General features: G+C 42.4%; 1 protein-coding gene across 2 annotated transcripts in view; it reads right to left on the reverse strand.

The window, feature by feature from the left end:
• The window catches only part of rgs12b (regulator of G protein signaling 12b), a 60,365-nt gene that overhangs the window by 6,417 nt on the left and 27,347 nt on the right, over positions 1-26,601 (reverse strand). For both annotated transcript variants that reach the window (XM_059554375.1, XM_059554376.1), the window contains 6 exons: positions 10,938-10,959; positions 6,489-6,658; positions 6,095-6,187; positions 5,708-5,851; positions 877-1,056; positions 19-169 (listed from right to left, as the gene is read on the reverse strand). In XM_059554375.1, coding sequence (XP_059410358.1) covers positions 19-169; positions 877-1,056; positions 5,708-5,851; positions 6,095-6,187; positions 6,489-6,658; positions 10,938-10,959 — 760 coding nt within the window. The remainder of the gene's footprint in view (positions 1-18; positions 170-876; positions 1,057-5,707; positions 5,852-6,094; positions 6,188-6,488; positions 6,659-10,937; positions 10,960-26,601) is intronic.

A 26,601-nucleotide genomic window follows, 5' to 3' on the forward strand; every position in this document is an offset into this window, starting at 1 on the left:
CTGATGTTCCTCACTCACTGTAGTCTCCAAGTTCCTTCTTCTTTGACCCTTTTCCAAAACTTCTATTTATGGACCAGGAGAAGAACGTGCTTTTCTTTTTATCGCCATGTTCATCTCTGCCTTCTTCATTCAGTGACCTTCCCGATTTACTCTTCTTGTCATCCTGGACCTTCAAAAAAATTTCCGATTATTTTCCATACTCGAAAACAAAGGCATTACACAAAGATCCAAGGCAGAGAGAATAATAAACTCTCTCTAGTGGAGCCGTTGATATGCAGAGTAGATTTCAGGAATTGACTGCGTTTAATTAGCTCTTTATGGAAGACATGGTGGGATGTTAACTGAGATGACTGTCTTTCTTCTTTGAAAGCTTGTGTGATAACTATGCAAACACCACTATGTAAACAAGAATAGAATGCTGACATTAGCTCAACCTCACACCTCAAAAGCAACAAGATAATCGCATTTAAATACTTTTAAGTGTAAAACTGCATTTAAATACTTTTAAGTGTAAAACAGGTCCCAAATACCTTTAAAGGACAGTAAAAGTGAGCCGTTTTAGCCAAATGATTTGAGATCTTTAGTACAACTTCCAAATAAATTTAATAAATACCATCTACAAACATTATTACAGGTCATCGATTCATAATTCATAAATGTTAATGCATAATCACAAATAAATGTACATAAAGTACTGAAGGTGTTAGTAAACCTTCCGCTGAGAGATAATTGGGGATATTTTCCTTTGAAGTGCTTCACAGATTATTTGATTTTGTGATTACATTTCAAAGGGGGTCAATGTGTCAACTGCAAATAGACCAACATCATTCTAATGAAGGGCGTAGGACATAAAGTAAACACAATAGTGTGTGTTACCTTTTTAGGTGTAGAGAGGTTGGAGCGGTCAGAGCTTGTGCTGTGTTTGGACGTGGGGCTACTAGGGACCTGGTAGGGGTCTGGAAGAGGACGGCCCTCCACCTCTGCAAGCATACATTCTTGATACAAGTAGGACTTTAGGAAGCGTGTGTAACTGTCAAACTTCATCAGGTTAAAGATCTGTTGAGGGAATAAAGAACAATGGCAATGTTAAACCAGCTGCTTACAAGACTGGCATAAATTCTGTTCCAGCATAGCCGTTTTTATTATGTTTGTCAACTAGCATGGCTTTTTTAGTCTTGCTGGTAAAGCAGCTTAAGCAAAACCGCTGGGGGCACCAGCATTTCACGCTGGGACCAGCATCCTCAATAAAAACATATGCTGATGACCACCAATGTAGGTCTTATCAGATGGGATAACATACACTTCCGTTCAAGTTAAAAGGAGGTCAGTCTTTTTTTTTTTTTCTTTAAAAAAAAAAACAAATACTTTTATTCAGGAAGTGTGTATTAAATAATCTAAAGTGACAGTAAAAACATGAGTTCAGATGCAAAAGCCTCTAAGGGCCGTTTGAAATTTTCTTCTAAAATTAGCATTTTTATCAGGCTCATGTGTGGGTTCGGTCATTTCACTTTAATGGCAATGAATAGGTTCTTTTGACTTAGAGAAAAAAAAATCTCAACTGTTTTCAACATTAATAATAAATAAATGTTACTTAAGAACTGAATCAGCAATATTAGAATGATTTCTGAAGGATCATGTGACCTGAGTAATGGCTACTGAAATGTAATCTTTGCATACAAAGGAAAATATTACATTTTACAATGTATTAAAATAGAAAACAGTAATAATATTTCACAATATTACTGATTCTACTGTATTGCTCATCAAATGAATACAGCCTAGTTCATCATAAGAGACTTATTTCAAAAATATAAAAAAAGGAGTGTCTCCCAAGGCAAACAGGTCCTAGGCGACGGGTCAGACTAAGAGCGGTTCAAAACCCCTTATGAGAAGAATAAATCAAAGGACCGTGACGTCGCCCGGTATGGCGCAGCCGGGGCCCCACCCTGGAGCCAGGCCCGGGGTTGGGGCTCGTATGCGAGCGCCTGGTGGCCGGGCCTCCCCCCACGGGGTCCGGCCGGGCTCAGCCCGAAGGAGCGACGTGGGGCCGCCTTCCCGTGGGCTCACCACCTACAGGAGGGACCGTAAGGGGCCGGTGCTTAGACAATCGGGTGGCAGTCGAAGGCGAGGGCCTCGACAGCCCGATCCCTGGACACGGAAACTAGCTCTAGGGACGTGGAACGTCACCTCACTGGCGGGGAAGGAGCCCGAGATTGTGCGTGGGGTAGAGAGGTTCCGACTAGCGATAGTCGGACTCACCTCTACGCACAGCTTGGGCTCTGGTACCACACTCCTCGAGAGAGGATGGACTCTTCACCACTCTGGAGTTGCCCATGGTGAGAGGCGGCGGGCTGGTGTGGGTTTGCTTATAGCCCCCCAGCTCAGCTGCCATGTGTTGGAGTTTACCCCGGTGAACGAGAGGGTCGCTTCCCTGCGCCTTCGGGTCGGGGATAGGTCTCTCACTGTCGTTTGTGCCTACGGGCCGAACGGCAATGCAGAGTACCCAGCCTTCTTGGAGTCTCTGGGAGGGGTGCTGGAAAGTGCTCCGACTGGGGACTCCGTCGTTTTACTGGGGGACTTCAATGCCCACGTGGGCAACGACAGTGACACCTGGAGGGGCGTGATTGGGAGGAACGGCCCCCCTGATCTGAACCCGAGCGGTGTTCAGTTATTGGACTTCTGTGCTAGTTACAGCTTGTCCATAACGAACACCATGTTCAAGCATAAGGGTGTCCATCAGTACACGTGGTACCAGGACACCCTAGGCCGTAGGTCGATGATCGACTTTGTGGTCGTTTCATCCGACCTCCGGCCGTATGTCTTGGACACTCGGGTGAAGAGAGGGGCGGAGCTGTCAACCGATCACCACCTGGTGGTGAGTTGGATCCGATGGCGGGGGAGGAAGCTGGACAGACTCGGCAGACCCAAACGTACTGTGAGGGTCTGCTGGGAACGTTTGGCCGAGTCTCCTGTCAGAGAGATCTTCAACTCCCACCTCCGGCAGAGCTTCGACCGGATCCCGAGGGAGGCTGGAGATATTGAGTCCGAGTGGACCATGTTCTCCACCTCCATTGTCGAAGCGGCCGCTCGGAGCTGTGGCCGTAAGGTTTCCGGTGCCTGTCGAGGCGGCAATCCCCGAACCCGGTGGTGGACACCGGAAGTAAGGGATGCCGTCAAGCTGAAGAAGGAGTCCTATCGGGCCTGGTTGGCTTGTGGGACTCCAGAGGCAGCTGACAGGTACCGGCAGGCCAAGCGGACTACAACCCGGGTGGTTGTGGAGGCAAAAACTCGGGCCTGGGAGGAGTTCGGTGAGGCCATGGAGAAGGACTATCGGTCAGCCTCGAAGAGATTCTGGCAAACTGTCCGGCGCCTCAGGAGAGGGAAGCAGTGCCCTACCAACGCTGTTTACAGTAGAGGTGGGGAGCTGTTGACCTCAACTGGGGATGTCGTTGGACGGTGGAAGGAATACTTCGAGGATCTCCTCAATCCCGGTGTCACGTCTTCCATTGAGGAAGCAGAGGCTGAGGGCTCAGATGTGGACTCGTCCATAACCCAAGCTGAAGTCACCGAGGTAGTCAAGAAACTCCTCGGTGGCAAGGCACCGGGGGTGGATGAGATCCGCCCTGAGTACCTCAAGTCTCTGGATGTTGTGGGGCTGTCTTGGCTGACACGCCTCTGCAGCATCGCGTGGCAGTCGGGGACGGTGCCTCTGGGATGGCAGACCGGGGTGGTGGTCCCTCTTTTTAAGAAGGGGGACCGGAGGGTGTGTTCCAACTACAGGGGGATCACACTTCTCAGCCTCCCTGGGAAAGTCTATGCCAGGGTACTGGAGAGGAGAATCCGGCCGATAGTAGAACCTCGGATTCAAGAGGAACAGTGTGGTTTTCGTCCAGGCCGTGGAACACTGGACCAGCTCTATACCCTCTACAGGGTGCTGGAGGGTTCATGGGAGTATGCCCAACCAGTCCACATGTGCTTTGTGGATTTGGAGAAGGCATTCGACTGTGTCCCTCGCGGCGGCCTGTGGAGGGTTCTCCGGGAGTATGGGGTCCGGGGCCCTTTGCTAAGGGCTATCCGGTCCCTGTACGAACGGAGCAGGAGCTTGGTTCGTATTGCCAGCTGTAAGTCAGACTTGTTCCCGGTGCGTGTTGGACTCCAGCAGGGCTGCCCTTTGTCGCCGGTTCTGTTCATGATTTTTATGGACAGAATTTCTAGGCGCAGCCAGGGGCCGGAGGGGGTCAGGTTTGGTGACAACACGATTTCGTCTCTGCTCTTTGCGGATGATGTTGTCGTGTTGGCCTCATCAGGCCAGGACCTTCAGCATGCACTGGGACGGTTTGCAGCCGAGTGTGAAGCGGCTGGGATGAGAATCAGCACCTCCAAATCCAAGGCCATGGTCCTCAGTCGGAAAAGGGTGGCTTGCCCACTTCAGGTTGGTGGAGAGTTCCTGCCTCAAGTGGAGGAGTTTAAGTATCTTGGGGTCTTGTTCACGAGTGAGGGAAGGATGGAACGGGAGATTGACAGACGGATCGGTGCAGCTTCTGCAGTAATGCGGTCGATGTACCGGTCTGTCGTGGTGAAGAAAGAGCTGAGCCGCAAGGCGAAGCTCTTGATTTACCGGTCAATCTACGTTCCTACTCTCACCTATGGTCATGAGCTTTGGGTCATGACCGAAAGGACAAGATGCCGGATACAGGCAGCCGAAATGTGCTTTCTCCGCAGGGTGGCTGGGCGATCCCTTAGAGATAGGGTGAGAAGCTCAGTCACCCGGGAGGAGCTCAGAGTAGAGCCGCTGCTCCTCCACATCGAGAGGGGTCAGCTGAGGTGGCTCGGGCATCTGTTCCGGATGCCTCCTGGACGCCTTCCCGGGAAGGTGTTCCGGGCACATCCCACTGGGAGGAGACCCCGGGGGAGACCTAGGACACGCTGGAGAGACTATGTCTCCCGGCTGGCCTGGGAACGCCTCGGTGTCCCCCCAGAAGAGCTGGAGGAAGTGTCTAGGGAGAGGGAAGTCTGGGGTTCTCTGCTTAGACTGCTGCCCCCGCGACCCGGCCCCGGATAAGCGGTAGAAGATGGATGGATGGATGGATGGATAAAAAAAGGAAAGATTTTTATTACACAACTGAAACCTAATGTTTATGAGTTTGTGATTTACAGATTCTGGATAAGGAGGTGACAGCCAGACAGGAGCCTCTAAATGCGGCAACGTGATTCTCTGTCTTAAAAAACACATTATAAGAGCACATTCTCTGCTGCTACATGCACAAAGGTTGCCCGCAGGTTTCCTCACGGTTATCATGGGGTTGGAGTCTACAGGACGTAACATTCATGATCTTATGACCTCACAGAGCTGAATTCAAAATACTTTATTATTTCACGTCTAGCCTACAGCCCTCAATGACAGTGCTGTGACAGTAAAGCCTTACAGACATGCAGTGGAGGGTACACAGTCATTTTAAAAACTGCAATTGTTAGCGAGTACATAGCCTTTTGGGAACATTTTTTTTATATATATAAACTGAATAATGTCATAAAAAAAACAATAACTGAAACCATTTGATTATTTTACATTAATTGTTCTAGGAAAGAAGAACCACATAAAAAGACGTGTTAAGGCATGTAAAGAGACTTTCCAACATTTCAAAATCTCTAGAATGTGCTTGATACTGACACAGCCTGCGGTGCATTTGGACAATTCCTGTCTTACCTGTATCTGTTGCTCTTTAAACATGTCTGGCCTTGGAGCGTTGAGGATGTCGTCAGCCAGTTGAGCCTGACTATCAATGTTGACGGGTGTGGTGGCCTTACTCGACAGGAAGCTGTTGTAGATCTCTCTGGCCTTCTGGGACAGCTGGGGGACAAAAGTTATGACAAGGTCACAATCAAACGGCAAATGAAGAACGCTGTTCATTTCATCCTGTCCATGCATAGGGTGTATTTACTACACTTAATGGACTGCTATGGACAAAATAAAGATCTAATAAACAGCCTTCAAAAATTCACGTCATGTGTTGTGTGATCAAGTGCCCAAATAAAAATAATAATAATTCATGAAACTTTAACAATTCCACTGGTAGAAATTTGCACTTTGTACCTGTTTCTTGTCTGTTTCAGGAACATGACTGAAATATTCACATGCTTGCCAAAATAAAATATTCTCCTCACTGAACTCCTTCTTCAGAAACTCCTGGAGGATGAAGAGAAAAATAGATAAATGAAACATTTTCTGATTATTCATAAACTAAACCACTCACTCACTGGCTGAACTAAATTCTCTAGGCATTCTTTGCTTTACAGACAGCAAAATCCTTTCCAAACACTTCCTGGTGGTTTTGTTTGAGAGTTCCTCATGCAACCTCGCTGAGAAAGCCTTTACAACTCATGCAAGTTCTGATAAGAAAGTCTTGAGTTCTTCACTTTTTCTATTAAACTGCATAAAGCTTGACTTGTACTCTCAGACAATATCGATCAAGGATTCTGTAACATACCGAGAAATATCGGACCCCGACGGGATCTTGTAGCAGCCGCTCGAAGCAGACGGCCCATGATGCAACGCGCCGCTCAGTGTGGCGTCTATGGCATTGCACACTAGGGAGGCTAGCATTGCTGTTCAGACTGTTATCACTGCCACAGCCTTTCAGGTCCACACTGTTCAGCTCTAAACACACACAATGAGATAACAAGGTTACTATTATTCACACAATTATTTTTTGTTAAAGTAGACATTTATAGTAAGCTTTTTATTTATATAATTTCTCAAGTTGCATGTGACAAACTTACACAATAATCCCCCAAACTTCAACTCTTTCAAATCACAAAATACCCAACGGGACATCCTGATGCCTGAATAAGGAGGGTGTTCTAAATTAAAACTTTTGAGCTATAGAGCAACAGAAGATACTCAAATTCATTGACAAATTCAAGATGTTTGACTTCTTATCAAAATGCCTTGATCCATCTTTAACCTGATTTCTTGAACGATCTGATACTTCTTTTGCTGCTGCGGCTGTCAGATGCTCTCTGTTTAGTTTCTGGGTGATTCTGATTGGTTAGGGAGCTCTTGTTATCAAATACTATCGATTAAAGTTACAAAGCAAATCCTTCTTTAAAGGCACAGTTCACCCAAAAATAAAAATAGTCAAAACATTTACTCGCCTACATTTTGTTCCAAATTCACATGCAGTTATTTTTATCTGTGAAATACAAGAGTATTCGAAAAATGTCAAGCTGAATAAAAGGCGTAAAAGTAAATAAAACAGGTTCATATGACTATATGCCAATTTACAATAAACTGTTGCAAGGCAAAAGCAACATACAAAAATTGACTTCTCTCTGTGTGTGTGTGTGTTCCTCAAAGAAATTCTCAAAATCAAACAGTTTCAGCATAACTGAATCAAAAATGTACACTAAAAAGAAGCACTCAGAAAGCACCTCTGAAAGAACCTCAGCAGACTGCGGGTCACTATCAGCACAAGCTCTTACCTGGGTAAAGCTGGTACGAGCCTGTGTTATGCCACTTCACCAGGTATTTCATGCCAATGGGACGCCAGGCTCTGACATCCATCACCCCACATTACAAACACACACTGCCACGGAGCAGAGTGTGAACAGCCATCAAACCGTTTATACAGCTAACGTACATGCTGGCCGCAATAATCCTAAGCATCTAGAAACTAACTAAACAACACATAGACAGTGATGAGACAACATGCATGCCATGCACAGAGGTAAACAGATAGAGTGGCCTGTGCACAAAGCTCTGAACGGGTAGATGATAAATTATTGAAAGTAGAAAGGGGAGAGAAACTTAGACGGTAGAGGTAACAAGAACCTGCAATATTAATGCTGGACCAGCAGAGACCCAGAAGCACCATAACCCAAGACAAACTGAAAACAAAAACACATGGGATGATTTAATTTTGACTGCGTTGCAAAAAATGCACACCGGTTCTGTTGTAATAGGGGCAATATGTGTGTGTGTGTGTGTGTGTGTGTGTATATATATTTGACCCTGTAACACTTGCACTCCCGATTCAATTTTTTTTAAACAATTCTCTTTTCTTATATATCATCATCATGTTTTTTGGGGGAGTTACATCACATTAAATTTCACAACATGGCCTACCATTGTCTTGTGATAAAAAGGTGAAATAATTTATGATTTAATTTGATGACTTATTGACCTTGACACATAGTCATGAGGGTCTGAATAGGTCCTCTGATATAATTTCCTGTTTCATGATTTGTTTTCCTACATGATTATTGGTCACACCATATGATTTTGATTAAACAGATTTTCCCCCAAATATTAATGTATGCAGTAATACAGTTTTTTTTCTCTAATATCAAGATTACTTAATATTTGCTTAATATTTGCCATAACTAAGGTTTTCTTTTCAAGAATTTTATATTTAACTCATTTTGACATCAACCACCCTGACTTTTTTGACTTAATGCTCCCCCAAAAAACATTTACCGTATTTTTCGGACTATAAGTCACACTTTTTTTTCATAGTTTGGCTGGTCCTGCGACTTATAGTCAGGTGCGACTTATTTATCAAAATTAATTTGACAAGAACTGAGAGAAATGAACCAAGAGAAAACATTACCGTCTACAGCCGCGAGAGGGCGCTCTATGCTGCTCATTGCTCCTGTAGTCTACCACTGAGCAGCATAGAGCGCCCTCTCGCGGCTGGAGATGGTAATGTTTTTTCTTGGTTCTAAACAAATGCGACTTATAGTCCAGTGCGATTTATATATGTTTTTTTTCCTCGTCATGACATATTTTTGGACTGATGCAACTTATACTCAGGTGCAACTTATAGTCCGAAAAATACGGTAAATGAATTTCAATACAGAAATGAAAAACAAGTTCATCATAGTGGGAAGTCTTGGCCTAGTGGTTAGAGAGTTTGACTACTAACCCTAGGGTTTAATGGCCTCGGGGCCGGCAATATCACGACTGCACCGAACCCCCAACTGCTCCCCGGGCGCCGCAGCATAAATGCCCACTGCTCTGGGTGTGTGTTAATGGTTTGTGTGTGTTCACTGCTCTGTGTGTGTGCACTTTGGATGCGTTAAATGCAGAGCACGAATTCTTAGTATGGGTCACCATACTTGGCTGAATGTCACGTCACTTTCATAGAGGAGGTGCATTAAAGCCATTGTATGTAAGATTTTTATTTTGAATAAATCAGCAGCTCTGGGCAGAAAAAAATAAGCATTATGTCACTGATCCCTAGATTAAGATGTCCTGTAAACTAACTAGTCTTACACAAAGAGAGGTCCAGACTGTAAAACTCTCACCAAGATGTCTACAAGAACACAGCTCAAGTCTAAAGCCAGCAGAATAATGAAAAAATGAAAGGTTGCTGAGACTTGCATTTTGATCTATCACTGACATTACAAGTGGTCCTTGACTCACTCTCCCTGCTTTCACAGGCAGATTTATGACATCCTGTCATGCCATTAATTGATCCTGGAACAGTTTCTAGGGGATAAAACTGGCCCCGGCATCTGAACACGGATCCAGTCGGGCTGATCTCAATTCAGATCCTCTCATGGTCATTGAAAGGCAACTTGACGAGGCCACAAACTATTGTGGGCCCATTCACAAACACACATTAAAAACAATACTACAGGATCGTAAAAGAAAGTTGCTAACACTCTATTTCAATAGTCCACCTTAAACATCCTACTAACAACTAGCATCTACATGTCAAATACCATTAGAGTCTAAGTGCAAGTATCTGCGTAAACTTGATTTTGAAGACATTTTACTGACTATAACGGTGCAAGTACGTCAAATGATTCAACTAACACTAACCCTAACCTAACAGTCTACTAATACTCTAATAAGAGTTAGCTGACATGAGGCTGCAAATTATTGAAAGTTAGTTGACGTGTAGTTGCAAATGAACGATAGTTAGTTGACATGTAGTTGCAGAGATACTTATAGACAGTAGAATGTCCAAAGTGGACTAAATAAATAAAGTGTAAGTTCCTCAGTTTTGCATGCATACATTTTTCCCTCCGTGCCTTTTGTTATGCATATGGCTGAAAGATCTATGGCTCCAACTGGCAACGTTAAGTAAACATTCACAGAAACCCTGGCACATTCACACATGCTAATTGAGGTATTGAGGGGGGAGAATGTTAGGGCTTGTCCACACCTAGTGAAGTTGGATTTGAAATACAGATTTAGGCCAAAACAGTAACTTTCTCTGGCCTGATGAATCAGACAACATATTAGTTTCTGTGCCATCACTGTTGCTGTTCCGTGTGAATAGTTTTGTATAAAGAGAGGAAGTTGGGCTGAATGTTTAAAGAGGCACGTAATGAAACACCAGAATTAGTTTTGTCACATCAGAACGTTAAGTAAATTTGTGATTTCAGAGCAAAACCGATCAAAAATAATGTCGAACTGTCCTCAAAAAGAACCAAATTAGATTGCTTACTCCCACAAAATGAGCCAGAGACTTTAAAATGCTAGTTTATATTCTACTAAAACTGCTGTATAAGAGCTGGATTTGGGGGGAGGGAACAAAAAGCCAATCTCATCAAGAGATCAGGCAATTAAAAGACAGCCAAAATGATGTTTGCTTTCTCCTTAAATTAGGTTACAGCTCTATCCATTTCAGATCTACATATATAAACTACATTAACATTGAAAACACAGCACAGAAAACACAGAGCCTGATACAAGATATCAGAAATGAGACTGGAGTGAAAATTGAGTAGAATAGGAAACACAATTAGGTGAAAGTAATGTATACAAAGAATGTAGAAGTAATTAGATCCCAAAGACATGGAGTACAATAGAAGTAAAAATGAAGAATGAAACTGTGATAGGAAAAACATCTGAGTGGAACAGAAATATTCGAACGAGGTTCAGATGTGATTTGAGGTTTAAATATCAAAACTGATTAATTACTCACCACCATCGGAGACAGCCGCAGACTGCAAGAAAAGACAGAGAGACATGTGTGAGTGACTCTCTTCACCGACACAATCACACACTGAAGTCTGCAGCATAGCAGGGTACTCTGGTGGCATGATACACACACCAGCTCTTCCTGTTTTACTGGTACCGTCTTTCACACACACACACACACACACACACTCCTCTCTCACTCACAGATAATGTGATCCATCAGGTACATTCCAGCAATCTTGATGATACGGACCCCGCCCACTGTGACACAATAGCCCCACCCAGTTTTTGATTTGCCTGAGCAAGTCATTTCAGTTGTTTAGTAAGAGATTAAGAAAGAGACTGAAACCTTTTAATCCCAAATGACAAATATTGAGTCATAGAAATTGTACAAAATAAAAAAAAGATGTCTTAACTGCATTTTTATTTCAGTTTGATCTGTGATTTATTCAGAACGATGACCCATTTATTGCAGAGTCGAATGATGCATGCTAGTCATTACAGTGGCATTCAGGTGAGTGGATGTGTAAAGTGTTTGTATGGGATGGGTGCCAAATGAGTGATTTCCTTTACATGTGGGCTCAAAGGTCGGCAAGTGATGAAATTCCCAGGGTGTGAGCTTACATAGCGTAGTTTTTCTACAAAAAGCTCTATTAAGAATGAGAACAAATACAACAGCTTTAGTACACACCACCGTCCAAACGTTTTGGGTCAAGAAATTACTATTTTTATTCAGAAAGTATGCATTATATTTAATTAAAAGTAACACTAACGAGATTAAGAATGTTTTAAAAACGAGAAACTCTCTTCAAAATCAACCTCAAACTTTTGAATGCTAATGTAGGCATTTATATATTTGAATAAATAATCATTAATATAGAAAAAATATACTGTAGCCCATGTATAGAACTATTTTAGAGGGAATCAAATTAAGAATAATTTAAAAAATCATTAAAATTAATCAGTGAATGTTTTTTCACATTTTCTATAAAAATTGTGAAATAAAATCAGCAGAATTATGATTAATTTATGTGAAAAATGCTAAGAGGACTGTTATCGATAGCTGAAAACAAAACTGACCATTAAGTACAATATTGATTTAAAACACTGGGCCTTAACAAATAAAAACACAATTGGGCCACACATTGAGTCACACATTGTTTACTCGCACAAAAATGACCTTAGCCTTCTCCAAATGAAATGCTCTATTCTTGCAACAAGAATTTTGATTCAATACAGGCCTAAAAATGGTTATAACGAGCAATTAAAAGACAGTGAAAGGGGGAGACTGATCATTCACAATCCAGAAACAGTCATGGGGAAAAGAAATAAAAAATAACCACATGTCTGGCGGCTGGCACCAGCATGGATAAACAGAAAGACGGATGGAGTTTCCATTGAACAGTCTATACAAACAAACATGATGGAATTACACCAATTTCTTTCCCAACATGACCTTGTATTTAAGCCCTAACTGACCCTGATGTTATTCAATACTGCATTTGGAAAACTGAACAAATTCCCAGAGAATGTGGAGAATATGGAGCACTCTGTAAAATGATAATTTGGCTGAGTCAGTCCTTAGTCAACATGTTTGAGATGATATCAGCCTATAACTACTTAATTTGTTTTCCTCTTTAAAAAAGTAGTATAGCTAGGACCAGTGGAGGTATTTCTCATTTTGTTATACATTCCTTCAACTTGGAAATCTGTCAATGATGCTTCTGGTTCCATCCTCTCTAAATAGGAGAAACACCACTGACAAATTCAATGTGACCTCGAATGAAATGATAAAGAAGAAGAATAAAGAATGAACTCAACAGTCAGTTTCACACAGAATTGAAACATCTCATTTGTGAAAATGTTTAGATTAGAAAGCCACAGCAACTATAGAAAAAGCAACTTTGGGAAAGAGCCACTTCTATTCTAACCTGGTAAGACCAAGTACTAATTCATTATCTGGAAACACAATATGAAACCAAAAAGTAGGCTTTAAGTCTATCCCTAGGAAGACTGTGACGGCAGATGAAGACAGAGTGATGCTGAACGTCCAAGATATTGCTCATTCTTTAAAACCCTTCTGAGTGAAATGTCTTGAAGTCATTATATGACTCACAGAGAAAGCAAAGTGCTTAGACATTGTCTTTTCTCATCATCTTACCCCCTCTAACCCCTTCTGTTCCCCTCCTTCCTCTTCTCATTCCAGTGGGTTCCCTGCATTTTTTGGCAGTGGAGCTGCTTGTAACCACATATTGAAATATAAGTGGCCTTTTCCAAGCCCCCATATTCCAACCTCTCCACCCCTCACATTCCTGACTCTTTCTATCTTCTTAATGAAACATAGAAGACTATGGCACACAGAAGCTTCTTTATATCTAACAGGGACAACGGTGCTCTTTTGACGAGGTTGATCTGAAACAAAATCTGTTTTTGGAAGATTAAAATGAATTTATCACCTTAGGCTGATGTAGTTTTTTTCTATGACTTTCTCATGACGTCAGCATAGAACGCAACTACATTAAGAAAGTCGAAAAGAACCTGAGGCTAGAATGACAACCACATTCTACAATTGAATTAATTCCCATAACATAAATGTGGTGACAAACGCATTTACAAAAATGTTATGCAGCATTTATGCAAACTAACTGAACAACTGTGTTAATGACATATTTAAAGTGTTTCAGAGTTGTGTCTCTCTTTTATATGCATGTTGCAAGAAATCAAAGTGAATGAGTTGTCTTAACATCATCAGTGGTGCTAGAAAAAAACTAAACAAATAAGAACAAGCCCACAATAAACTTAAATCCGAACACTTGATCTCGGAAATAACCCACATACAAAAATATTGCCTTTATTATTAAACTTTATTAACTCCATAAACTGGACCGAATTAAGAGCCAAGTCCAGACAACAAGCCCAAAGACATGTAATAAAAGTTGCTTATAATAAATGAAAATGGCAACACTTTAAGTGCGCACTCTACCAAGCAGTCTTTTAAACATCAAATATGATGTCTCTGCTAATGGTGGTTTAGTTTAAAACAAAGTCTTTAGTCACTGTAATAGTACTTTGGTCTAAAATAGCGAATATCTTTCATTGTGTCCCTTGTTAAACTCAAACCTGCAACATTAACCATCCAGAAATGTTTAAACAAAACAAAACACAAGACAAAAGTAAGTAAAAACCAAACAAATAATAATTTTTAAAAGGTCTGACACAAAAAACAGTTTACATAATGGTTATTTCCTTATTAAATGTTCTTATTCAATTCAAATTCAATTCAATTTTCTTATTCAGTCCATGTCATGTGAATGTCATTATGAAATGGAAGTCATGGATGCTGAGACTTCAATGATAGGGTGAATTTTTCTTCTGCACACCACAGACTAACAACTCAGCTCAAGATAATATATTTAAGAAAAATAAAAGATTTTTTTTAGATACGTTATCAAAGCATCAGGAACACACAAGTTCTGTCACATCTTGCTTTCATCTCAGCATCTCTCCCAGTCTGATGACCCTGGTGTGACTTAATGTGTTTTCCTTCTCTTCCCCTCCGCTGGGCATTCTCTAACAGAATACAGACTGTGGAGAGATCCATACATACCACAGGGTTTACATATACTTGCAGCTGGATATAACCAGATGTGTGGAAATATGAATTTTGTGCTGTTTGAGGCACATTCCTGATGTTACTGCTGAGCTGCAGCATAAAACATTATCAAATCATTTCTGGCTGGACTACTCATTTTAAGACACAGACCACAAGGTGCAAAACTAAATGCATACATACAGAACATCCATTGTTGTTTGTCCAAGTGTATTTGTTTACACAAGGCTATGGACGTCACACACACAACACCTTTGTGCTTTGTTTGCAAGGGTGAAATAGTCAAATGTGCACTAGCTGACACAGGGACGACTTCATGACAGAGCGTGAAAGCACAGCTAGCACACACTCACAAAGCCAAGATGTTTATAATATACATAAAGTTATGTTATGTTGCAGACTTATATTAAACTGCTTTAAATTAATTTTTTCCACATCAATCTACACTCCACACACCATAATGGTAAATCAAAAAACAGGTGTTTAACATTTTTATAAATAAAAAATCTTAAAAGATTCCATTGCATAAGTATTCATACCCTTATCTTGTACAGTTGAAATTGATCTCAGTAGCATTCAAATTGCTTTTAGAAGTTACTACACTTCGAGTGAAGTTAACCTGTGGCAGATTCAATTGAATAGGTATGATTTCGAAAGGCACACATCTTAATAAAAGGTCTAACAGCTGATAATGCATATCAGAACAAACACCAAGCCCTGAGGTCAAAAGAACTGCCTGTAGAGCTCAGAAACAGGTTTGCATCAAGCCACACATCTGGGGAAGAGTTAAGAAAAAAATTCTGCTGCATTGAGGGTTCACATATGCATGTAGCCTCCATTATCCATAAAAGAAGATGCTTGGATCAACTAGGAATCTTCCTAGAGCTGGCCTCCTGGCCAAACTGAGCAATTGATGGAGAACAGGCTTATTTATACTGTTGATCAAGAAGCTGATGGTCACTGTAGTTGAGCATATATGCAAAAGGAAGAAACTTACAGAAGGACAAACATCACTGCAACATTCCACTAACCAGGTTTCAACAATTCAACAAGTGCTGTGGGACTGTTTTTCAGTGGGACTGAGGAACTCGTCAGAGCAGAATGAATACTCAATGCACCAAAATATAGAGACAGCCTTAATGAAAACTCAGTCCAGAGCATTCAGAACCTCAGACTGGTCAGAAGGTTCACCTTCCAACAAGACAATGACCCTAAGCACACAGCGTGGGTTATATTCATTCACAGAGTGGCTTATAGACAACTCTGTGAATGTCCTTAAGTGGCCCAGCCACAGCCTGGGTTTGAATGCAATCAAATATTTCTGGAGAAACCTGAAAATGTCTGCAAGCCCTCATTCAAGCTGACAGAGCTTGAGAGGTGAACAGGTGAGGAGAAGAAAGGCAGATAATTGTCAAATGCAGATGTGCAAAGCTTAAGACTATAAAGGTGCATAAAATTAAGTTCTAGGATGAATACTTATGCAATGTAATTATTTCAGTGTTTTATTTTTAATAAAGTTGTATGGTGTATGTAGTGTGAACTGATGTGGGGAAAAAAGTAATTTAAAGTAGTTTAACATAAGATCTAACATAAGACAGTCATTAACCTTTCATGGGTCGACATTTTATTCCATAACATTGCACAGTTTTGATGCTGTTTTATGTCTGATGATCATGTTACATTACGTGTGGAAGCATCTGTTGTTTTGGTTTCTTCTTTGCTTGTGTTTTGGAAATTCTGCTACAGAAGATGTGTAATAGCCACCCCTACCATATAACAATGAAAACATGGATTCCCGGAGCACAAGTAGCTACATGTATAGTTTAAATATATTTCAACTATAAATCGGAGCACAGGAGCACTTCGGATCATACAACAAAACATCTTCCTGGAGTGCCTCAACACATAATGCATTTCTCCTTCATCAAACACATCTGATTCAACTCATTAGCTCATTACTCCAAAACCTAAAAGGTGTGTGACAATGGAGACATTTCAGGTGACTGCCTCACTCCTTCTCTGACCCAAAGACACATTTGAGGTAACATAACCTCACTAAGCTTTATAATGTCAGTGAATGATGTTTGAGATTTTGAAGCCAAAAAAAGTGCACAAATCCATCATAAAAAGTACTCCACATAGCTCCAGGGGGTTACTAAAATCCTCCTGAAGCAAATCGATGTCCATATTGAAACTAGTGTAGACTAAAACTAGCATAGATATTCTCATCAGTGCTATCCCTACATCTATATGTACTTTTATGATGGATGGATACATTTTTTTGGACTTCATAATCTCTACCCTCATTCACTACCATTATAAAGAAAGTCATATACACCTAGGACGGCTTGAGGGTGAGTAAATGGGAGAACTATCTCTTTAAATAAGGATGGGATAATTGTTGAATATTAGAAACTGAATATTAAGGTCAACATGAAACAGCTATCACAATCAATTTTACAGTATTTGCATAATATGATGTATTTCTGAATGAATCGGGACATTGAAGGTGAGGTGCAAGTTGAAGAAGGTTCTGTTACATTTACACTACTGTTCAAAAGTTTGGGGTTTATTGATCTTTATATTAACATAAAAGCTGTTCTTTTGAACTTATTATTTCTCCAATAATAGCACAAAAATCATAGTTTCCACAAAAATATTAAGCAGCAAAACTATTTTCAATAGTGATGATAATAAAATAAATGTTTACTTGAGCACCAAATCAGCATATTATAATAATTTGTGAAGAATCATGTGACACTGAAGACTGGAGTAATGATGCAGAAATTCCAAGCTCTGCCATCACTGAATAAATTATATTTCAACATATATATAGTGACCGAATAGGTGAAAAAAGAATAAAATAAGTGTGTGCTCAGAGAGAAAATGAAAAATGAAGGGAAATGAGGGATGTACGTTCTCTGTAATGCTGGTCAAAAAGCATATTTGATGACCGCTCCCTCCCACATACACACATTCCAGTAAGGTGTTTGCAAAGTAACAGACAAGTTTTTTCCAAACCTAACACACTGTGGTTTGAGAAGAAGCAGGAAACTGTGAGACTAACACCTAACGGACAAACAGATTCCAGTGTTTATATTTGAATCTGAAATGAATAGTCCCTTGCATTGGGTGCTAAATTCCCTAGCATAGAAAGAGTAAGTTGTGTGTCTGAATTCATATCCAATACTTGCGTGTTTGCTTTGGCTTAACAAATGCTCAAGCTAACCTACAGCACTAACTCTTTAAGACATACAGACGAGCTGTTTTATCTGGCAAAATACCCACGTCTAATCAATCAGCACACACGGCTGTCAAGAAGACATAGTTTTAGTGGAACAAACAGTGCTAGTATTCCAGGTGTTCAGTCTTTCCCCTTTTCAGACAGCAGGAGGATGTTTACACAGCTATTGAATGGGGACTAACAAAAGAGATGGCTTTAACATCTTACAATGACTCTTGGAGAGACAATGCACAGTCTAGACACATAAGAGACAGTAGACAGAAAAAGAGAAACATGGAAAAACTTTATCACTCTCAGATCTAACTCACCGTATGAAAGTAGCAGACCCTTTTAAACGAAAGTCTCTTTTTAAGACTCATGGTCTTTTCGCGATGTGCATCCATTCATTCAGCGCAGCTCCTAACGTGTAGAGACCCAATGCTTTGACTGGCGAATCCATCCCGCTCTTACGCCCTGACTGCGCTCATTTCATTCCTCCACAGCAAGAGCTGACATGCTCTCCAAGCGCAAAGTCAGACACTCAGTCTTATTGACGATCAAGTTCCATTCTGATTCTGTGCTGTTACTACAGCAACCTCGACTCTCTGCAGAAAGCACTTGGGTTGCGAGCGAGAAATTCAGATGGAGAAGAAAGAATGGGATTCTCTCGTTCCTTGACCTGTGAAGTAACTATAAAAACAGATGTCAGACCTTTCTCTCGGTGATCTTTTTCAACACCAACTAGCGCCTCTCACTTAGAGGAATCAAGAAATGCTTACTCAACCGCTTCACCATCCCTGGCTCTGCCACGACTCAAATAAATCCTCCATTCAAGACAAAAGAAAGCACTCACTCCGGGCCTCCAACGGCACAGCCCTGCGCTGCCACTTCAAATAAGCATCTGTCTTAATTTCCGATGTCTAAAAACACAGCCGGGGAACTCAGCAGCAAAGCTCCACTGAGTTTCATAGTGCTGTAAAAATCCAAGAGGATGGACAGGCCTCTGGTTCGTCCTGCTGAAAGGCGTGTTTTTGGAGGAAAGTGAGGCAGTTGGAGAATGACGTAAGGTGAAAGACTGTGAGAGTGGACGTTAATGAAAGGCAGGTTCTGGAGCAGGTCATATCAGTACAGAGAGAGAAAGCAATAAAAACATCCCAGAGCTGGAGGTACAAAGGCAGTGTTTGATACAAACCTCATGAGCTCGATTAAAAAATATGAGTGTTGCATTTAGATAATTTCCTGACTAGATGGGTGATAAAAAAGATCTGAAAAATACTTGGCATTGGCAGGCATATTTTAGAGAACAAAAATATTAGGGGACCATTGAAATGATGCTTTTTGGCTGGTGGTGAAAGATCTTTAAGGGAGTTTTGGAGTTTTATATTTTTATTTTGTGCAGGCTGTTTTCCTGTTCTTTTCTTTTTTTTAATCACCCATCACAAATGCCTAAAACAGTTTGCCTCTATTTAAATGATAATAAAGATATTAGATGTGAAATCTACTATAAATATGGAACAAAACCCATAAACCAACCGGTCTCAGACATTTATATATGACGATGATATGTCAATAAATTCCATATAAATGCCTCATTCGTTCATTCATAAAGAAAGAAAGAAAGAAAGAAAGAAAGAAAGAAAGAAAGAAAGAAAGAAATCATATAATTTCACAAGAAAAAGGTCCAAGGTTCAGCAATGAACAGAAGTATGACAGTGTTCCAGATCACAGGACATCACTGCTAGTATACATTCAAATGCATGGCTCGGCCCGGATCTACTCTCCAGGGCTGTGGCACACATTTCAGATAGAGATGAAGTCTCTGAATCAGGGGAAGTCCTGGTGCACTCAAGAGAAAACCAGTACATAACACTCAAGTCTAGTCAAATCTCAAGTCATTTGAATGCAGATCCACATTCCCGTTGGTTCTCATGACTTTCCTCTCTGCATGTTCCCAGTGGGCATGAAGGCATTAACAGTGGTTCTCTCTTCCCTCTCGAACTAAGAGCAATGGAGCTTATGTGAGCTAAGCGAGCTGGCAAACAGATGCAACTCTATGCAGAAAGAAATCTCATCTCGGAATGTTAATGGACAATAACAAACCATTTATAAGAAACAAAGGATTTAATGTAATAATATCACACTATTATATATACAGTATATGTATATATATATATATATATATATATATATATATGTGTGTGTGTGTGTGTGTGTGTGTGTGTATATATATATATAATATAGGATGTCAAATTGATCTAGTACTCTAAAACCAGTGCAAGACTGTCCAACAAAGTCCTACAACTAAATTAAAGTCTATAAGCACAGCATATAATGTATGATAAGACTGATCAACACTGCAAAACATGAAAAGAGAGATAAGTAGAATAAACAATAGCATTAATGATGGTGAAACAGTTGAACAATTCATTACGTAAATATGCTTGTTATTTACATCATTTAAAGTATACAGACAGAAGGAATGAACAGAGAATGTCAGTCCTAGCTGATTTTTGATTAAAAGGCCAACTTGTCTCAGTACTGCCATCTGCTGTATCTTCCAACACAGGCACAAACACACTCACACACAAAATGTTAATCATATGAATTAAAAATAGATACATACATAAAAACCCTTTAAAATAATATATTACATGTTGTTTGCATATTCATTACAGTGACTCCAAGATACATCTGATTTATATTTAGCATAATTTAGAAGTCAATTTTTCTTGTAAAAAACAAAAATGGAAATCTAATTTTTTTCTATTGCAATTTTCAGGTGAAATGCTTTTCTTCGGGGGGCTGGGGCAGCAGTGTCCATTTTCCCATAATTAGAAACAATAATCAGTGTAACTATAACTTAATTGCATTATAGAATGAGTTCACTCGCAAAGTATTTGTTTCACAATGTAACCTTTCGATTTGTGTTATTCTTTCTTACAGGGAAGTGCAGCTTTACTTCATAGGAAATGTTTGTTGTCTAAAGCCTGCACAATTTCAAGAATAAAAATTCTAACAGACTCAAGTCATGAGAAACGTGACATAGAAGACGAAGTTGTTTTAAATTCATAGCTAAGAACAAAAAAAAAACCTCAAAGATGCTCAAAGAAAATTAAAAAAAAAAAAAAAAAAAAGAATGACAGATACAGAAATCTTTCATCAGGAGATCATAAGAATTCAATAACACCTGATTGGACAAATCAGGTCACATGATTAGGATATCCAAGATGATTCGTGATCAAACCATAAAAGGTCAATTACATAATTACATATATAAATATCATTCATCCTGCTTATTTTGGCATAAAACATGCCAATGACAAATTGGCATCAAATGACTGCGTAAGATGCAATTTCACCTGATAACCCATCCATCAACACATTTTTTAACTAATTTGAGGTTTCAACAGACATGGACATGCATTCCAAAGCAAGATCTCACAAGTACTTGTGCAAGCGGTGTTAAAATCCAAACAGCGCTTTGTGATCACAATCACACTCTTAAATATTAACAGCAGGCACAGGCTCCAGTGCTAGAAACCCACCTCAACTAAAACACAACATGACTTGACAGATCAAACCAGCATGCTCAAATGTTCATGTACAGGTACTCACTCCATCAGTACTGATGCTCAAAGTTGGCTCCATGTATGGCAGTGTTAGACTCCACAGTCGGCCGTTTAATGACTCCACGCTCTGTAAACACATTCATCCACTGGCTTCGTCCAATACAGTGTGTGTGAGTCCGTATTCACAGTCTGTCCCTGTCACTATTTCTGTGTCTTGTGTTGTTTGATTCTCTCTCTCTCTCCGTCTTTTCCACCCACTCCGCTGTAATTCCTATTCCGCCCACAGAGCCCAGGGCTCACAGACAGAGATGCAGAGACACGCTTGCAAGAGGGAGGGAGTGAGTGAGTGTGCTTGTGCGTTCACACTCATATACTTCACAGAGGCGTGAGAAAAAGACAGACACACACACACACACACACACACACACGCACGCACTGAAATGTAAGTGCTTCACAGTGGGATTCTTCATGTTATTTACACAATGCCTTGTGTCACCTACTTAGTATGCTTGGAGCACAGCATCTGCTTAAAGAAGGGAGCGTGAAAGAATCAGAATGAATGTGTGTGTGTGTGTGTGTGTGTGTGTGTGTGTGTGTTTAAACAATTAAGGGGGTTCAGCTTCCTGGCATGTGTTTATTTCAGTGTGTGTATAAATGCGTTCAATAAAAAGTATCAGGAACATCGAATTGTCCTTCTCAGTGTGTTTGTGTGTGGATTTGTATTGTTTGACAGGCACTATTAAACCTAAAGCTGGTATGAAGGGCTACATTCTTCAACAAGTCCCGACACTGTTCTCTCTGTAAGCGGTGTTTAAGAATCCATGGGGTCTGTTTTTTGGAGCCGGGAGCAAATAGAATCTTCACTGTAATAAATCACTCAGCATTTGTGACTGATGTGAAGCTATGTACAGATGAGCGCATGTGGCTTCTGTGGCGAGCAGCCCCAGAGAGTTAAAAATCTGCTGTATTGCTCCTGCTTTTGATTCTAAAATACCGTAACATGAGATAATACATCAACTTGGACTCATAGGTAATAGTAACTCATGCATATAGAAATACAACTGGAAACAAATCAGGCAGTTACAAGACCAAGAGTTGAGACATGTTTCTTCTGGGTTGCACAATTATTAGGATTCTACTAATCAAGCATTCCAAAAATAGGAAGTTATTTTCTTGTGCTGTGTCATGGTGCACAACAAAAACAGTATTTAGGTTCTAGTATTCAGAATTATTATTATTTGCTCTATGATTCTTGTTATGAGTCTGGTTCTCCTCTCTGTCTCTCCTTTCCTTTTCCTCCCTCTGCTGGTCATTACCTCGCTCTTTCCCTTTCCCTCTTCAGCTGTTTCTCATTTGTAGCCTTTTCGCTGATCCTTTCCACCTGTTCCCCCTCTAATTCACTTGCTATTTAATGTCCTCTGTTTTCTTGCCAGTTGTCGGATTATTTCATCGGAGTATGATGCTGTTGGCTTTCTACAAACCCTGCTGTTTCCGTCTAGTCTTGTCACAGTCCTGTCTACAGTCAGGTTCAGGTCAGCTACACCTTATCACTGCCTATTAACCTCTCTTCTACTCTTCTACTCTCTTAAACTCTTTCATTGCACTTGGATCCTAGCTCTTCCTTATTACAGAATAATCCGACCAACATGGATCCAGCTAAGGAAAGAACCATTCACACGGCTGTCGAACTGCAAGGAGCGATGTTAGGAAGACATGATGAGGAACTTACCGCTACTCATCGTGTGGTCGAGACGCTGGCCGCTCAGCTATCTGATTTATCCACCCAGGTTCAGCTGCTCCGGAGAGCTACTCCGCCCTCTCCTGGGACGCCTGAGACACCGGAGCCGCGTGTGAATAACCCCCCGTGCTATAGTGGAGAGCCCACTCGGTGTCGTCCGTTTCTCACGCAGTGTGAGGTGGTTTTCTCTCTCCAACCAGCTACCTATGCCCATGAGCGAGCCCGGGTTGCCTATGTCATCTCCCTTCTGACTGGGCGTGCACGCAATTGGGGAGCAGCGGCGTGGGAGGCGAGGGCGGAATATACCATGCGCTTCGATACTTTCAAGGGAGAGATGTTGCGGGTATTCGACCGTTCGGCCCATGGTGAAGAGGCCTCCCGTCAGCTTTCCTCACTCCGTCAGGGAGGACGATCCGTGGTGGATTACTCCATAGAGTTCCGTACTCTCGCGACCACCTGCGGGTGGAACGAGACCGCCCTCACGGCTCGCTTTCTGGAGGGACTGAGCGCTCAGGTCAAGGATGAGGTCATTGCCCGCGAGCTACCTACGAGTCTCGACCAACTCATTGATCTCGCTATCCGGGTGGAGAAGAGGTTTGATCAACGTCGCCGCGTCAGAGGTGCCGACTCCACCTCCCGTTCTACGGCTGCAGCGACTTCTCCTCCCCGCTCTACTCCGGTTCCAGAGCCGATGCAGCTGGGCGGTCTGCGTATATCAGCGAAGGAGAGAGAACGGCGCCTTATCCATCGACTTTGCCTGTACTGCGGATCGGCCAGTCACTTTGTTTTGAACTGCCCCGTAAAAGCCAACGCTTGCCAGTAGAAGAGGGGGTACTGGCGAGCGCAACTTCCTTGATCTCCTCGTCCACGTCCTGCACATCCATTCCTATAACCTTGAGCTGGGCTGGTACCACCGTTTCATGCAAGGCTTTAATAGATTCTGGAGCGGAGGAGAATTTCCTCGACGAAGCTTGGGCACGTAGACAAGGTATTCCGTTGAGGAGCCGTAAGCAGACCACACCCCTTTTTGCTTTAGATGGTAGTCCTCTGCCCAGTATCGACCTTCAGTCTATCCCGTTAGCTCTAACCGTTTCTGGTAACCATCATGAAACCCTTTCCTTCCTAATTTTTCATTCCCCTTACGCCCCGGTAGTTCTAGGCCACCCCTGGTTAGCCAGACACAATCCTCACCTCGATTGGTCTAGTAATAGTATTCTGTCATGGAACCTGTCTTGCCATGTCAATTGTCTGTTATCCGCTAATCCTTCTGTCTCTCCCATCTCTGTCTTTCAGGAGGAGCCGGCCGATTTGACTGGGGTCCCGGAGGTGTATCACGATCTGAGGGCGGTCTTTAGTCGGTCCCGGGCCACTTCTCTTCCTCCACACCGTCCCTATGATTGTAGTATTGATCTGTTGCCCGGTACTTCGCCCCCTCGTGGTAGTTTGTATTCTCTAACGGGTCCAGAACGCAAAGCTCTAGAGAGTTATCTGTCAGACTCGTTAGCCGCGGGAACAATTGTCGCATCGTCTTCGCCTGCAGGTGCGGGGTTTTTCTTTGTAAAGAAAAAAGACGTCTCTCTTCGGCCCTGTATCGATTACCGGGGGCTAAACAAGATTACTGTTAAGAATCGTTATCCCCTGCCGCTTATGGCATCCGCGTTCGAGCTTTTACAGGGGGCTAGGGTCTTCACTAAGTTAGATTTGCGTAGTGCGTATCATCTGATCCGCATAAGGGAGGGGGACGAATGGAAGACCGCTTTCAATACCCCTCTTGGGCACTTTGAATATCGGGTGCTTCCATTCGGCCTCGTCAACGCACCTGCAGTCTTTCAAGCGTTTATCAACGACGTTCTGAGAGATATGCTTAACGTTTTCGTCTTCGTTTATTTAGACTATATTCTGATTTTCTCGCCGTCTCTCCAGGTTCATGTCCAGCATGTTCGCCGTGTTCTCCAGCGCCTCCTGGAGAACCGTTTGTTCGTTAAGGCCGAGAAATGCACGTTTCATGCCCACACCGTCACCTTTCTTGGTTCCGTAATCTCTGCGGGGGGGATAAGCATGGACCCCGGTAAGGTACAAGCCGCTACCGAGTGGCCCATTCCTGAGTCGCGAGTCGCGTTGCAGCGTTTTCTTGGATTCGCCAATTTCTATCGGCGCTTTTTACGCAATTTCAGCCAGATAGCCGCGCCCCTTACCGTTCTCACATCGAATAAGACCAGCTTTAGGTGGACTGAGTCTGCTCAGCGGGCTTTTGATCGTTTAAAGCATCTATTTACCTCCGCGCCCATTCTCATGACCCCTGATGTATCCAAACAGTTCATAGTCGAGGTTGATGCGTCTGAGACGGGCATTGGGGGCGTTCTTTCTCAACGTTCAGACTCTGATAATAAGATTCATCCGTGCGCGTTTTTTTCTCGTCGCCTCTCGCCTGCGGAACGGAATTATGATGTGGGGGATCGTGAACTCCTGGCCATTCGTTTAGCGTTAGACCAGTGGAGACAATGGTTGGAGGGCTCTACCGTTCCGTTCATAGTCTGGACTGATCATAGAAATCTAGAGTACATTCGTTCTGCCAAGAGACTCAATGCGCGCCAGGCACGCTGGTCGTTATTTTTTGCTCGTTTCGATTTTACTATCTCCTATCGACCTGGCTCTAAGAACGTCAAACCAGACTCCTTGTCTCGTCTATTTGACCCCTCTGGCGACATCCCCACGGGAGATAATCCCTCCGGGGCGAGTGATTGGTGCAGCTGTCTGGGGTATAGAGAGGCTCGTTAAGCGCGCACTGTCCCATTCTATTGCTCCGCGTAACGTTCCTAAAGACCTCCTTTTTGTCCCGGTTTCCGCTCGCTCGGCTGTAATTCAGTGGGCCCACTCTTCCAAATTAACTGCCCACCCCGGCGTTAGGGGCACGTTAGCTACGGTCCGTCAACGATTTTGGTGGCCCACTTTAGAACCCGATGTACGTCGCGTCGTGGCCTCTTGCGCTATTTGCGCTCAGACTAAGTCTGGTCACTCCCCGCCTGCCGGCCTCCTTAGACCACTTCCTATTCCTTCGCGTCCTTGGTCCCACATTGGCCTTGACTTTATTACCGGCCTTCCCCCCTCGGCTGGTAATACTGTTATTCTCACGGTGGTAGACCGGTTTTCCAAGTCCGCTCACTTTATACTGCTCCCTAAGCTCCCCTCTGCCAAGGAGACCGCTCAAGTACTGGTATCTCACGTTTTTAAGAATCACGGGCTTCCCTCTGACGTAGTTTCCGATAGGGGACCCCAGTTCGCGTCTCAATTCTGGAAGGAATTCTGTCGTCTGATTGGTGCGTCCGTCAGCCTCTCGTCAGGTTTTCACCCCCAAACCAACGGGCAGGCGAAGCGCACTAACCAGATAGTCGGCCGGTTGCTGCGCAGCCTGGCGTTTCGGAATCCCTCCACGTGGGTCGAACAATTACCTTGGGCAGAATATGCTCACAATTCGCTCCCGTCCTCTGCTACTGGTCTATCGCCGTTTCACTGTTGTCTGGGATACCA

Source organism: Carassius carassius, chromosome 7 (assembly GCF_963082965.1).
Source record: "Carassius carassius chromosome 7, fCarCar2.1, whole genome shotgun sequence".
Taxonomy (NCBI): domain Eukaryota; kingdom Metazoa; phylum Chordata; class Actinopteri; order Cypriniformes; family Cyprinidae; genus Carassius; species Carassius carassius.